At 34.6% G+C, this 17,261-nt stretch overlaps 2 protein-coding genes across 2 annotated transcripts in view; both read left to right on the forward strand.

Annotated features, from left to right (window-relative positions):
• LOC106137529 (uncharacterized) overlaps positions 1 to 17,261 on the forward strand; it is a 125,566-nt gene that overhangs the window by 31,685 nt on the left and 76,620 nt on the right. The gene's annotated exons all lie outside the window — the stretch shown is intronic.
• The window catches only part of LOC106135332 (uncharacterized), a 37,488-nt gene that overhangs the window by 5,672 nt on the left and 14,555 nt on the right, over positions 1 to 17,261 (forward strand). The window contains exons 2-3 of the mRNA XM_060945613.1: positions 7,584 to 7,878; positions 16,622 to 16,722. Coding sequence (XP_060801596.1) covers positions 7,693 to 7,878; positions 16,622 to 16,722 — 287 coding nt within the window. The 5' untranslated portion in view covers positions 7,584 to 7,692. The remainder of the gene's footprint in view (positions 1 to 7,583; positions 7,879 to 16,621; positions 16,723 to 17,261) is intronic.

The raw sequence follows: 17,261 nt of genomic DNA on the forward strand, positions 1-17,261 counted from the left end.
ATCCGAGGTAATTACTACTACAACTGACTATAACTGATTGTTCGACTTGCTACTACTGAATTCCTTTGTCATTAATTTTTATTTTCTATTTTTTAGTTTGATTAGCAATAAAAGCGTAGTTTTTTAGTTTTTTTTAAACTATTATTTATTTTCTATTTTTTAGTTCGATTTGCAATAAAAGGGGTAGTTTTTTAGTTTTTTTATACAATTATTTTTTGGAAGTTAACACTTCTGGTATAACTATCTTACTAGAAAAGACTTTCGCAACCATGCGCCCATCGCCGGAGGTTTTCACAACTAACTTGCTTAAAGTTATATGTGGCCTGATTGGATTAAATCTCATAATATTCTCATCATCATGATTCTTTTTAAGGCGATGGGCTTGCAACCTGTCACTATTTGAATCTCAATTCTATCTTAAAGCCAAATAGCTGAACGTGGCCTATCAGTCTTTACAAGACTGTTGGCTCTGTCTACCCCGCAAGGGATATAGACGTGATTATATGTATGTATGATGATTGTTAAACCCAGTTGAAAAGAATTTTATAGTGATAAATCACTGTTAATAATATTTTTGACTATCCAGCAAACGTAATAATTTTCGATTGTGGCCTTGCCAGGAATCAAACCACAAGATTAAGAGGCAGATTGATACAGGAACAAAAATATTTCAAACATACCTCCACTGCCTTTACAACCAGGAACGCAACAAAGTTTATCTGAAGACATCGTGGCACTTTTGTTGTAAAATCTGTCTTTCACAAAAACAAACACAAACTTGGGACTCCTATCTCAAATAATAAGGTACTTTTTACAGGAGTCCTATCTCAAAATATCTGCACAACAGTAAACACAGTCAGAGTCCAATCTCAGATGATAAAATCACACGAATATCCGGAAGAACAAAGCTCGACTCAACGGAAGATTCCAAACTCCAAATAACGACAAGTTATCAGCACAAAACAAAGTGCAAATAGGTAAATACACAGGCACCGGTAAAAAACAACAGAAAGAAAGTTTACAGGTGTTCGAATCGAATTCAATCAAAACTTACTGCAAAACTTATTTGACATAAATAAACTGTCACTCATTGTCCAAACGAGTATTACAGTGTTGCTATTATAAATAGGCAAAAGATACCTAATGTTAATTCAAGAATTGCATTAATATGTTAAATACGTATTAAATATCGCAAAGTTCTGTAGGTAGTAACTTTATTCTTGTATTATTGTAAATTTAGTTGTTCAATTTTCATTTATTACTTTTGTTTTATTACTTATATATTTTTTATTGTTTTAAAATATTCTACTAAATTCTACTATTGTTTCTAATGGTAATTCTAAATGGAGCGATGCGATGAAATAAAAAAGCCTCAGGTTAATAGTGACATTATATGGAAATATATTACATCTCTTTTTGACTCATTATACGTCAGAACTTCTTGGTTTCTTGTATGGAGATTACTGGCACTGGTGCTATCTCTGTCTCTCTTACTCTCATACGAAGGATCTAAAAATGAATTTATTAATCCTGGCAGTTTTAATAAGGATAATGAGAAACTCTTATCAAAATATTGCATTGTCATCGGTCCTTGATACGTGTGCAAAGTTCCAAGTTGATCAGACGTTTAGAAATCAGTGAAAATTAAGCTCAAAGATTCCGTTACATACATACATACATACATACATACATACATACATACAACCCAAGCTAATAAAAGCGTAGTAATAATGATACTAAAATTATTGTAATAAAAATGTATTGCTCTGAAAACATACACACATATTACCATAAATATATATGCCATGCCGTGTGGTTTCCGGCACCATTCGAAAAAAAAAGAATAAGACCACTCCATCTCTTTTCCATGGATGTCGTAAAAAGTGACTAAGGGATATGCTTAGAAACTTGGGATTCCTTTACTAAGCGATGGGTTAGCAACCTGTCACTATTTGAATCTCAATTCTATCATTAAGCCAAATAGCTGAACGTGGCCATTCAGTCTTTGCAAGACTGTTGGCTCTGTCTACCCCGCAAGGGATTACTGTCTCATTTATAAAATGAGTTAGGATCAACCAGTTAAACGTGGCTTTGGTTCGATCTTTTACATAATAATACAGACGTGAATATTGTGTGCCAAAATTAACCAAAAAGCAAGTATATTAACGTTGTAACATCTCTCTTACGGCACATTACCCTCGAGGTAGTCGCAGAATAAATGATCTGACAGCAACATATGTGGAAGGAGAAATTAAATTCTCATTTTTTACGGTAATAACCGAGTGATTTCACGAAATACACAAACCCTCCTCGGCTATGGGTTCGGTGTAAATTAGGCTTCGGAAGGCATTGGGAGCGGCAGAATCAATTTACATGGTAAACAAGATTTTTTTTTGTAGGTATGTCAATGATTGGTGTACCGCGTACTTAGAATTCTTAATAATTTTCCAGTCAATAATCTATGTGGGTGTTGCTGTTAGTAGGGACTTATTACCGCGTATATATTTTTTAACTTGTTTATTTTCCCGATTTTCTAAAGGAGGCTTTTTGGCAATTCTAGAAAAATTTGTCGAATAAGAATTCAAGGTTTTGTGAGGATGTCCTATCTTAGTGCCTGTCAAATTTGAATACTTTATACCCGGCTGACTGTACGTTGATTCAATACGTCAATCAATCACTCAGTGTCCTTTTTTTTAGATTCGCAATCGTGTTCTTGAGAAAAAATAAGAAAAGTAAAAGTAAAATTCTTAATGCCGTAGAAGTAACGTGTGAGGTTTGAAAATCATTAAGAAAATTATATGTCACAGGCTGCCTTTGCAAAAATTTTCCAAGTAATTATTAGTTTTTCCGAGATTTCGTATCTAGATTCTGCGGTATTTTATTAAGAAGAAATTCTGAAATACTCACGACATTGCCCCCCTTCATTTTTGAGCATGTACTTACGCATTCCAACTGATATGAGTCACTCAAAATAAGAGTCATTGTACAATAGAAGACTTTTAGTTGCGAACGTGATAATTCGGACGACCACACAGCTAAAGATCTTCCACCAGGCTAGGTGTAACGTATTATGATCTGGGGAACCGCGGATCTGATAATGTCGGGTTAAAGTTGTATTATAATACACACACTCCACTTGCATGGGACGAGAAATCTGTCTAATTACAATTGCAATATTTTAGGAAATCAATATTTAGTGCACAAAAATCTTAAGGAACCCACACGCTTAATTTCAAATCTCTGGACCTAGTAATTTGGACTATGCAATGATTTAACAATCAGCCCATGTCACTTATTTTATTATACGTTTCGAACACTTAAAATTATATGCCACGATAAATTATGTGAGAGTTCGTCGAGGTCCTTCGACTATAACTTAACATAGTGGTGCTTACAATTTGCATTTAATTAATAATTAATGAAGATTTTAATTTTCAACGGTGAATTGAAATTATTCTTAATAAAGCGTCTAAATTGAAAAGCTTGTGAATAATGAATGCTTTTAGACAAAAATTATTCTATTGAAATTTAAATGCGAAAATTGAAGTTAAGATTTTCTTATTTGAGTATTAAAAATTTGTAAGTACCTTTATTTATAAGCTATAACTACAGCTTAGCCATACCTTAGCTTCTTTGCTGCTCTAGTAGCGAAGAAAGAAAGAAATTGGAGGGCTTGACATTAAAAAAATATTGAAATTATGAAAGCTATTATAAAATAAATGAATATTAAATAGATTTCCGTGTCTGTCATAAGACTTTTATTCTAATGTTTTGTAATGATAATAACTAATTTATAGGATTTTTGTAATACTGTTATTCAACAGTGTTACAAAAAACGGATTAAATTATTTTTAAGTCGATAATCATTACCAAAAAAATAGTCATCACAAATTGGTAGAATTACCAATTATGTTTATCTCATTTTGGTCATTCATCTCATGGTGGTCTTTATTTCATTTTTCTAAAACCTGGTAAAGAGAACTTGGAAAAATCAATTTAATGAATTTAAAATACATTAGGATATAATTTTCACTATATTGACAAAAAAAGCTATTACAATGAGAAATTAAATGGGATTTTTGAGTATTTTATTCTACGCTTAGGTTTTTTAAGTTGATATTTACATCTTATCTGACGTTAAATGTAAAATAATAACTTGACAAGATAAGATTTGATGACGGCAATTTTTTTGAAGCTACAAATTTTATCTTGGTCCTGTGAAATCACACCCGCTTACAACTTTGTAAATACATCAAATACAATTACAACGGCCATTAAAACTGGCGTTTAAGGACCTCAGCGACAAGCTATAAAGCTGAACTATGTCTCGGTAACAGCTATAAACAATTTTATTCGCAATGTTACAGCTATTACCGATGTTGGAATTGAAAACCCTATGACGAGAGCAGTTTTCGTACCGCAGGGTCCCCTTTTAACTTGTAACGAGTTGCCTCAAGTCATTATTTATAATACTGTCGCTGAAAGTAACTTTTGGTCATCAAAGTAAATGCGCGATGAAATATTTTACGTCTTTTCTCAAGGCTAAATTTATAACAGACTTTTGGTTCGCTGCGTTTCGTGCGTTATTTTCTTGGGTGATAAAAATAATGTGTTCTCAATAACAAATAGCTGTACAGTCTTTATACAGAAATAATTTATCATCTTGAGTAGAGAGTAGAACGTCAGTGGTCGGTAAGGTGTCTGCTTAAAATCCGTGATGTGCAGAAAGGCACAGTTTCGAATCCCACGTCGGCCATGTATCGCTGACTATTGTCGAAAGTTATCGTACATTAGTTTGTATACTCACTGATTCAATACGGGTTAGGTTTGATTGGGCAAATCAGGTATTTACACGAAGCGTCTCACATCTGACCTCGGCAAATTTTGCAGGGGACACCCATAACCCGTATTTATCTCTTTCTTCTTCAGAAAAACTTAGAGTTTTATATGACATTGTTATATTTTCATTATTATTAAAGAGCCATTAATAAGTTTTCACAAATTTTTGGATCATGATTCCAAATCCAGGTGACTACCCAGGGAACCTACACATTCGGTTTCCTTGTGATGTTTTCCCTCACTGTAAGAGCATTGGTTAGTATTCAAACTAATGTAGGTACATAACTATAAAAATAGTCATAGGTACATAGCCGACGTGAGATTTGAACCTGCAAAATGTGAAAAATTTTATCCGGGCACGTTACCCATTCTCAATGTCAACTCTCATCAATGTCAAAAGACTTACTCATTTTTAATGGCAATGCTGACAGCCTTCTGGGCAAACTCCCTCAAGTTGATGCTATGCAGGACTGTACAGTACAATTTAAATATTTAAATTTAGTTCGTATTCATCTTTTTTTTTTCTTTTTCATAAGCAGTTTAGTATTAATTTAAAATTTGCTCATTCCCTTGTATACAGTTATTTCACTAAAATAGATTCATAAAATTGCCGAAGTTAAAGACTTCATATGTGTGTGTATACTGTATCAAAATAACTCACTTGATATACAAACGCTGTTAGGTCCTTCATACACATGTTTACATCATCAATATCCCAATACATATTCCCCATAAACCCAGCGATTAGGGCCTTACTTAAGGCTATCCATCTGCCATATTTAATCCTTCAAATATATTCTGTAAGGGCGTGTTTGGACTGTTGAGAATATTGTTTTTATTTTTTAGTATTTTAATATAAGAACATTAATCTTTACAGATAAGTCTTTATCCCGTACGTTGCAGTGTGGTTCCCGTAGCAAATTTTATTTGAATCTCAATTTTATTTTTAAGCCTAACTGCAGTGTAGTTTGATCCGCCACTTCTTCTCCACATGCGCTTTAGAAGCGGTAGTAGTTATAATTAAATTTATGTGATGTGACGTCAATAAGTGATACCTTGAATCCAATTTTGAAAATGAATTCATTCTATTCTATTCTATTCTAACAGCTGAACGTGGCCTGTCAGTCGTTCAAGACTGCTGGCTGGCTACCTTTACAGTTTTCACTCTGTCTACCCCGCATGGGATGAAAACATCGTGTTTTATGAAAATGCTTCACTGGGGTAGACAGAGCCAACAGTCTTGAAAATATGAAACTTCACGTTCTTAATGATGAAAATAAGATTCATATAGTGGAAGGTCGCTGACTCTATCTATTAAAAGAAGAATCCCAGATTTGTTAGCCGTTCCCTTGATTGACTTTTACAGTCTGCATGGGAATAGAAGCAGCTGGTACAGGGTATGTTTTTCTTCTATGTTCTGCCTCGTTCAGCTGTTTGGCTTAATAGTGGAATTGAGATTCAAATAGTGGCGGATTGCTGGCCATCGCCTAAAAGAACAATCCCAAGTGTATAAGCCTTTCCCTTAGTCGCCTTTTACGACATCCATGAGAAAGAGATGGAGTAGTCCTAATCCTATTTCTATTGGTGCCAGGATCCACGCGGTAACAAGTAAACACAAGACGTAGAACAATGCCTGCGATTTTATACTCTGTCTCCTCCGTAAGATATAAATTCGTATGTCTTGTATATGTATATGCATCACTAAATAATAAACAAACCCAAATTAAGCTAATGTGGAAACGGCCTAGATGTCCCATATTCGCTATCTTTAATCCATCAAGTGTAGTTCGCATTCCGTTAGCTGTAGCGTCAAAGTCCTCACTAAGACTCTTCAGCTGAATTATGTAGACCTTGGAATGCCACTCCTATCAAGTGCTGTTCAGACAGAGTACTGTTACATACGTTGTATGTTCGTACATACATACATTCACGTCTATATCCCTTGCGTGGTAGACAGAGCCAACAGTCTTGAAAAGATTGAAAGGCCACGTTCAGCTGTATGGCTAAATTATGAAATTGAGATTTGAATAGTGACGGGTTGCTAGCCCGTCGGCAACAAGAAGAATCATGGGAAAGATATGGAGTGGATATTTAAAGCTCCGTGTGGTTCCCGGAAAAGGATTTTGTTTTATGTTAATTTACTTTGATGTTGACGAAAAAAGGGTTCAAGTTTCATTGTGGAGTTTTCATGTAAAGTCAGAGGGAGATATAGTTCATCACTAAAGTATATATGCAACACGCACAGATGAGAGAGAACAGGATTTATTTTGAAAAAGTTCCACCGACGAATGTTCAACTCATTCTTTAATAAAAAAATTGTATTATTATTTACATTCAGAATGTAAATTAAATTAAGAATGTAAATTATATTCTGTGGTAATAACAACCAGATGCAAATATATGAATGGATTTAAAATCTATGTTATAAACAATAACTACGCTATTTAAATTTGAAATTTCCCCAATTTGTCCTCTTGGAGTAATTTCTAATGTATTGAAGCGATGAATATTGCACCATCTCTAAAATCCAATTAAGGAATTGAAAACAAACAAACAAAACACATTTATCTTTCGAAGGCTATAAAATCGATGTGATAATAATATATGCATTTGACAGTGCACAAAACATTATTTCAAATATTTAAAAGCTTTAAAATACAGCGAACCAGACTTCATTAAACCGAGTCTCCTGCAAATATTTCGTTCCTCTTTCAATAAATGAATTATTTATCTCTTTGTTTCAGATAAAATGCAAAACCGCAAACGTCAAAAGAAGAGAAGACCAAAGCCGGGTATTGTGAAATGGACTTGTCACGCGAAAATGTAACTTAAAGTGGAATAATAAGACTGAAAATGGCGTTGCATTGTCGCCCGATGGGCAGAATTTCAGGGAGATATATGCTTGTGATAGTTCTATTTCTGTGCCGGACAATAGTTTGTGACAGTCACTGTCCTAAGTTTGGCGAGAAACCTTTGGAAACGAGGGTGCAAGATGCCTCCATAGTTTTTAGAGCAGTTGTAGTACAAACGCATTCTCAGGTAAGACCTTAAACTACATATATCTATACAATTCTGTGAGATATGTATTCACTTATGTACCGATTGAATGGAAAGATTGAAAAATGTTGATGAAGCAAAAGACTTAATAAGGACTGTAGCAAGTGGATAGATCTCTGCCTATCCCAACAAGTAAGAGGGGTTAGTCAAATTGAAAAATTTTATGGCATTAAAAATATTTACTAAACATACTCTTTAAAGAAAACGAAACTTATGGAAGTCGACCAACACAATTTTAAAGAATGATTGCTGACAAATACTGCCTTATAAAGCCTGTCTGATTGCAGTCAATCAAAAATCAATTGAAATTCAATTAAAAAAATTTAATAAACATATATTTTATATTTTAATTGAATTTCAATATGATATTTACTGTTGTTATATATTGTTTATAATAAGCATTTTAAAATACTTTATTTCTTTCTCCTAATGCCAATCCCAGCCTCCTTCTTGACCATGTTCGTATTGTGAGTTATGTAGATCATGGTTACACATCAATGATAGTTATAAACTAAAATGTTTCATCTCATTCTGTTATACATATGTTTACATTTAAAATCACAACTTTATCCCTTACGGAGTAGACAGAGCCATGAGTCTCGATAAGGTTGAAAGACCACGTTTAGCTGTTTGAATTTATCGCCTATCGCCTGAAAGAAGTATCCAAAAGTTTATTAGCGTTTTCTTTAACTGTTTCTTACAATATGCACGGGAATAGAATATCTTTTACAATATGCACGGGAATAGAAGCAGGCACTAGATGAAAGTGCACCTATTCCTTTAACCCAAAGACATACATGGCAGACATGGAGTGGTCCTATTCTTTATATTTCAATATAAAATAATAATAATAATAATAAATTTGTCAAATTATAATATTAATTAAAAAAAAATAAAAATTAATTAAATAAGTTTAGTGCCGGGAACCACACGGCACCAACTGTTAAGCTGAGCCCTGAAGCTTAAATAAACTCAAGTGTATGACCTTCTTCTTCCTTCTGACTTCATGGCTACATCATCACCTTGCTGGAGAAGAGCCCGGGGTGCGCCTTTACGACCATTATCAAGGATAGGGTGAGTCAGGTTTTTACACAAAGCGACTCCAATTTGAACTCAGCTGTACGATAACAGTCTCATATTCACACAATCAATTAAACCCTTCTACGACAAACAAATTAGCCAAACGATAAACACTTTTATAACCGCAGTGATGCTGCGCACCGCTTCGCGTCGTGACTCGTGAGTCTTAAATGAATGCATCGTATGCACATCTGGGTCAGAGCGGAGCGTGGCTCGATTTATAATTTAACCCTTTGCGTTTGTAGGTAACCTAATAAAAAACAAGAACTCCACCTTTTATGTTTCATTGTGACTGTATGAAACCTTAAAAATGTAATTTTACGAATGGTTTGATTGATTGGATTTTAGAAATGTTGCAATATTCATTATTTCAATATACTAGAAATTTATCCAAGAGGACAAATTGGGGAAATTTCAAATTTGAATAGCGTAGTTATTGTTTATAACGTACATACATAAAATCACGTCTGCATCCCTCGCGGGGTAGACAGAGCCAACGATCTTGAAAAGACTGAAATGTCATTTTCAGCTATTTGGCTTAATGATAGAATTGAGATTCAAAAAGTGACAGGTGGCTAGCCCATCGCCTAAAGAAGAATCCCAAATTTGTAAACCTATCCCTTAGTCGCCTTTTACGACATCCATGGGAAAGAGATGGAGTGGTCCTATTCTTTTTTGTATTGGTGCCGGGAATCACACCGCAGTCCTACAATGAACTTAATTTCTCTTATTTAAGGTAATCAAAAAAGCCAATCAGTAATCACGTCATCTCATTCTGTCAGGCTATTTCTTACCAATCATGCTATCGTAGGCGTTACTGAAATGGACAAATATAACCTAGCGTTTATTTGTCGTATAAACACACTGACTGAACTACTCAATTATATTGATACATGCTCGAGAGAAGCCAATAAAGGAAGTATATTGGATTTGTTCGATGAAAACGATTGTATCAGAATCGATTCGCGATCATTTCATGTGCATTTAATCGAGTATCGTGAACTTTTTAGTGTCTTCGAAATGCTGCTGGATTTTTATATTACCTACTTGAAAAGACGTGTTATTGACATTGTATTTTGTTTTTTTTTAGCAGCGCAAAATTATCTTAATCTTGTTTCGCGTAATAATGAAAAGTGCCGTGTGGTTCCCGGCACCAATAAAAAATGAATAGGACCACTCAATACTTTTCCCATGGATGTCGTAAAAAGCGACTAAGGGATAGGATTATAAACTTGGCAATCTTCTTTTAGGCGTTGGACTAGCAATTTGTCACTATTTGAATCACAATTCTGTCATTAAGCCAAACAGCTGAACGAGGCCTATCAGTGTTTTCAAGACTGTTGGCTCTGTCTACCCCGTAAGAGATATAGACGTGATTATATGTTATGTTATGCTATTGTATGATTTATGGATGTACAATATTTACCCGATAGCTTGGACACGAATGCCATGTATTTTTATGACGCGCGCGCATAGGACGCCGCACCACAGATAAACAAGAACATAACAATAAAAGGAGGAGAGTCTGGACTTGGTTTCTTGTTTCGGACTGGGTCCAATTTTCGATATTTTTTTATATCCAATATATCCAGTCTATCAGATTCAATAGTGTCAGATTTTCTTACCAAATTCCAAATGTGTTTAATCAAAAAATTAATTATTAACGTTCGTTTTGTGAAACTCACCCAACTTTCGGGTTATCCTTACTTGACGTTTCGAAATACATTGTCCGGCTAAAACCCTTAACTCATCATGTAATATACGTAATAAGGGTCTTGGCAAGACTCGGGTTTCTGTTAATATCCGGTCTTAGTGGCCCTTAGTAGTTACCTTCTTATCGTGATATGGTTTTTGTTGGCCTTTTGTTGAGAATAGAACAATGGAGATAAAGTTACAGGGAAGGTTGTATCCTGTGGTTTATTTATAAGTTTAGGTGTTTATAGTTGTATAGACATACATATGATCACGTCTTTATACTTACCTAAGAGAGAACTAGTCTTGATGTTGTCAAAGGCGACTAAGGCATAGGCTAATAAACTTGGGATTCAATTCTCAATTCCATCATGAATCCATACAACTTAACATGACCATTCAGTCTTTTGATTACTGTTCGCTCTGTCTACCCCGCAAGGCATATAGACGTGATTATATGTTACGTTATGTTCCTACGATAAATTTGAAAGCAAAAATAGATGAACATTGAAATTTTGATTAAACTTAACACAGCCGTATTGAAACTCTATACTGCAAAGTTCCCTAAACTCGATATTTCCACGAATGACAATTATTTACCGTTCATCAGCTACTAGGAAACAGTGATCAACCCCTCTTTTGTTTACAGTAGTTTACAAACAACACCGTCAACAAACCCTGGTCAAATTACTGCATTTGACCCGGATATTGTGTCATTAGTGGTGCTTGATCCGCTTTAATTTAGGCTAGTGTTACATACATACATTATGGTCACGTCTATATCCCTTGCGGGGACAGAGCCAACAGTCTTAAAAAGACCGAATGGCCACGTTCAGCTATTTGGCTTAATGATAGAATTGAGATTCAAATAGCGACAGGTTGCTAGCCCTTCGCCTTAAAAAAGAATGCCTTGTATTACATAGAAATAAATAAATATACATATAAGGAACAAATTACACAGATTGAGTTAGAGTCGAACTAATTTAGAGACTCGTGTTACGAGATACCATAATAACGATACTATATTTTATAATTAATACTTATATAGATAAACATCCAAGGCTCAGGCCATTCGGAAAAAGTTATTTTCTCTTCATGGTTAGGCTTCGAACCCGGGACCTCCGGTATCACAGACAAGCGTCTACTACCGCTGTGCCACAGAGGCCGTCTTTTGCATTTATTACTTGACTGCATAAGTCTGCTAATGCAATTAACTGAATACATACATACATATAATCACGTCTTTATCCATTGCGGCGTAGACAAAGCCAATAGTCCTGAAACTGTCACTATTTTGAATCTTAATTATTTCATTAAACCAAACAGCTGAACGTGGCCTGTCAGTCTCTCCAGGACTATTGACTCTGTCTACCCCGCAAGGGATATAGACGTGATTATATGTATGTATGTGCCAAACAGCTGAACGTCGTCTACCATTCCTTCAAGACTGTTAGCTCTATATACTCAGCAAGGGATTTACAATGTTGAATTATTAATGTATGTATTATTTTTTCCTAAGTTAATTCTTTGGTTGTACCATTCATATAACGAGACTAGATTAAAGGCTGGCTTACCGCACTGCGTATAACCTCTGATATCAAGCAGAAAAATCGTTTGACCTTGCCCAAAATCAGTCTTATCTTTTTCATCTGACTATACTATACTAATATTATAAAGCTGAAGAGTTTGTTTGTTTGTTTGTTTGTTTGTTGAAACGCACTAATCTCAGGAACTACTGGTATGAATTAAAAAATATATATTTTTGCGTCGAATAGACCATTTATCGAGGATTTAGGCTATGTATATAACATCACACTGCAACAATTAGGAGCGAAGAAATAATGGAAAATGTGAAAAAAAACGGGGAAAATTATTCCTCCTTAAGGATTTCAATGATGCCCAATATAACTATTCCACGCGGACGAAGTCGCGGGCGCAGCTAGTGTTATTATAAAGGTATCTAATAATTTATTTGTGTTCACTAACTTAGTATCAAGGTGGGTAAGGACAATTGTTTTTTTTTGCAAAATGGCGCAATTTTCTATGAGGCCCTCTGTACTATGCTAGCCCTATCCCTCGACTTCACTCGCCCGCATTGTAATTTGACGCAAATCTGACTCAAATTCTGACTATGTGTGTGTGAAATTTTATGAACATACGACAGGTAGATGAATCGTTAAGAAGGTATGAACAAACAAACACATTTTCCCATTAAAACATTAGTATATTAAATCACGCTTGTCTCTCGGAGGGGTAGGCAGAGACTACTTATTTCTACATGCCAGAATCTTTCACTTCATCGACGTTTATAATTCTCTTCGTGCAAGTTCTAAGGGGTAGACAGAACCCACAATCTGGCACATACAGCTGAAAGGCCACGTTCCGCTGTATGACTCAGCGATGGAATTGAGATTCAAATAGTGACAGGTTGCTAGTCCATCGCTTATAAGAATAATCGGAAAATTTATTAGCCCTTCCCTTTAGTCGACTTTTACGACATCCATGGAAAAGAGAGGGGATGGTACTATTCTAAAGTGGTGGAGACCACACGGTATAACATAAATATAAGATTTTGGTACTATTTCTGTGAAAAATATTATGAATATGGATAACCTAATAATCTCTTTGACAAGTTGAGTTACGATTTGGTATTTCCATACTATATCTGCCTGTGTAAATGTTAATCTTCAAAGAACAAACCGCCTTTGTATTTATATTGAAGTGGTATACTTCTATATATGAGTAATGGAAGGAATTGTAAATGTAAATGCGAAAGTAATGTTATTTGTTTTTTTTTATCTCTTAACACGATATCCTCTTGAAATTGTGCGTACGAGTATATAAAATTAGGTTTAGAGATGGACATTATGGTACTTTTCATTCCAGTAAAAGAGAAAGTGGCTATATGTATGTATGTTTTATATCATCATCATTAATTAAGTAAAGAACAATAATTTTAATAATAAAAACTCACTTAACCCCGCAAACTTTGAATATGTTTCGAAAACTAAAATCGTTACACTATCTTCATCTAATCCATGTGTTTATCGAGAAGGAAATAATAGGGGTTGGGTGATTACATAAAATTATATGACCACTGGAGGTATAACCTAGCAGTAATATTCCAGATCCTGATCGGAACAATGTCAGAATTGAATTTCAACCTTATTACGCTAAGTCGAAGATCGAAAACATTTGTTTTGTTATTATAAACTTCGAAAGTTTTGAAATTATGAATACCTACGAGTATGAAAAACTAAGGAAAAACACTCACAAATCATTTTGTTTTTTAAATTAGTAATTTTTGTCTAAAATTTTGAAGATTTTTATATATGTAAATTTAAATTTACTTAAAATACGTCAATAAAGAATAGTTTTTGAGTTTAGGTTGTCTACACCATACAAATTAACAGACATATTTTAAACAAATTATTGTTTTCAATACTTTTCGCTCTGCCTACCACGCAAGGGATATAGACGTGACTATATGTATTATGTTATACTATAAAATATGTTAAAAAAAATACTGATATTTCTTTCGTTTTAGTTATGAGAATCGTTCTGAACAAAACCGAAATCACAACATTCCAGTACGCTATGAGCTATTGACTCTCCATTATTACTAGTTTCATAAAAATAATAATATGCAAATAATATGCTCCCAATCCACTCGGGCGCCTAATTCAAAACAATCTCAATTAATATAAACACGAAATCAACAACCTATTGTACAGAAACAATGGGTTTAAATTAATTTTGAACCGACGAATTATTGAATAAACCGCATTAATTGTTTTTGACCCTTTTGTTATTCAATTTGGTGGGAATAGCACTTATCTAGGGGGTAGTAATGTTAACTAGCATCTTAATATTAATGTACTGGCTTTCGTCCGTGGCTCCGTTTCCGTAAAAATACATTATCTTTCCACACTGTAAGTATGTATGTATGCAAAATTTTATGGAGGTTCTTTCAGTGGTTTTAACTTGAAAGAAGGACAAAATAACATACGCATCTTACTTTAAAATTGATGTTATAAGTATGGATTTGAAAAAAAAACGTTTTGTTTTTCATGAGATGAGATAGACATAACTTCAGGCCCTGTAACACGAGCGACGCCGTTTTAATCGCGCGATGAAAACAGCGAAAAACTAGCCTTTGTTATTAATGTGATGAGATAGAAAAAATAAATAACTTCAGGTCTATGCATCAGGGCACGCGCTACGCCGTTTCAATCGCGCGATATAAACGGCGTCGGCTAGCGACGCTGGAAATACTAATTTACACCTTAAGGGATAAAGTCTAGATCTGTATATGTACCAGTATGAGACATCGTCATCCACACTCATAGGTTCTTCATGTGGACTAGGAGTGCACTGAGAGGTTTCCCAGATTCCCGCAAAAATGGAAATTAATGGTCACACGAGTGCGGCGCCGCGGACATCACTCATTTATAGTTTTAAACTTTTAAGTTTTTCGTGCATTTTTTTATCACACGCATTTCTGATAAAGAGTTACAGAAAATATTATTTCAATTCAATTACCTTTGTCCCAGATTGGTAGACAAAAATAGATTCGCTCTTTCTATTGTAATCACACATTTGGCATTCTTTTTCGTTAATTACTATTCTATTTTAGGCACATATTGTTTAATCTATGGCTTTGTTTACAAATTAATTATTTCCAGGTAATTATTCTTTTTGTTCTCGAGAGTAGTTTTCGAATTTAGTGCTAGCAGAATTTATTTATGTGAAATTAAGGGTATACATAACTACATACATAAAATCAAATTCATATATACATCTTTCCACTTGCCACGATCTCTGCATACTTCCTTAGCTTCATCCCCATTCATAACTCTCTTTATGCAAGCTCGGCGGTTTCTGGTACTCTTGACCTGACCTTTTGCCAGGACGTCCTTAATTTGATCAAGATACGTTCGGTATGGATATTTCTATCTATCTAAAACTAAGTCTGTGTAAAAGGAAATTCGTGCCTTAGCATACAACTTCATCATTCCACTTCAGACACACGCCCAGGACAAACAAACACTCTGTTTACCTTTTAAAGTGGCATATGTTGTGAATTCGCAATGTAATTAGCATACCTACTCACATAATTATGGGGCTCATGCATATGTAAGGGAAAATTAATTATCCCCTAGCGTTTCGGATCAGTGATTCGAATCAATATTGAAGTCTTAATTGGGTATATTGAAAAGTAAGAATTTAAATTTAATATTTGCATTATTTTTTTACTCTAAATTCCATCATATTAATAAATTCCACTATAGACACCATACACTACACCATAGGCGACTAGGGGTAGGCTTACAAACTTGAGATTCATTTTTAGGCGATATTTAGATCTCAATTCTATCATTAAGCTAAATACCTGAACGTGGCCGATCAGTCTTTTCAAGACTATTGGCTCTGTCTACCCCGTAAGGGATAAAGACGTGATCATATATATATATGTACACCAAACACACATTCAATACGGGTTAGGTTCCCCTGCAAAGGTTGCGGAGATCGGACGGGAGTCGCTTCATGTAATAACCTGACTCACCCACTCCAGGATACATGGTCAAGGGCTTACGTCTTCAGAGTGGTGAGGATGCAACCCTTGTGGGATAAGACAGAGTCAATAGTCTTGAAAAGACTGATAAGTCACGTTGAGCTGTTTGGCTAAATCTCGGATACAAATAGTGACAGGTTGCTAGCCCATCACCCATAAGAATCCCAAGTTTATAAGCCTATCCGTTAATCGCCTTTTACGACATCTATGGGAAAGAGACGGAGTGGTCCTATTCTTTTTCTATTGATGCCTGCAACCACACGACACAGTTGATCATAAAAGTGAATAAGATTTCTCTTAAGTTTAAGTTCTATTCTTTTTTTTCCTTGATGTACATAAATATATAAATAAATAAAATAAGATTTTTGTTTGTTTCAGAGCAAAACGCTAGACTTAGCTCTGGTATCTATATATAGAGGAGGAGTGGAGTTAGCGTCGGTTAGTCAATATGAAGGGTCGCCTTACAATACAACAGACAGGTAAGTTTTTTTTTTGCTGATTATGCAATCTGTACAGTAGTACAGTACAAAGGCGGACTTATCCCTAAGTCGGATCTCTTCCAGCCAACTTGACATTACGAGGAACGCATACAAAATGAATCGCTTACAATTCTAATGTATGATCTTGCCCTAAGATCAGTTTACCCTGTTTACTACGTCACAGGGTCAATATTGTATAGTAGATCTGAACCGACCTCATATGCTACTTCTTATAAGAAGGTAATTAAATATTTATTTTGAGTTTCCCAAAATACAAAGCTCAAATCAAATAGATACTCAACCTATTGATTATATAGAACAATAGTTCATTGAAGAATTTGAAAAAGGAATTGTTATATTCTTGTTGAATGTTGATCTTATGATTTAGAACGATAACAAATTTTCTATGACTTAGTGGAACTTTATTTAAGCATATCCGCGGCTAAAAGTAAGTTTAACGGAGACTTACTATAAAATCGTGAAGTGTAATAACAAACTTTTTGAACTTGCCAAAAGCGATGACTGACGGATTCAACTCT

The sequence above is a fragment of the Amyelois transitella genome, chromosome 8 (assembly GCF_032362555.1).
Source record: "Amyelois transitella isolate CPQ chromosome 8, ilAmyTran1.1, whole genome shotgun sequence".
Lineage (NCBI taxonomy): Eukaryota > Metazoa > Arthropoda > Insecta > Lepidoptera > Pyralidae > Amyelois > Amyelois transitella.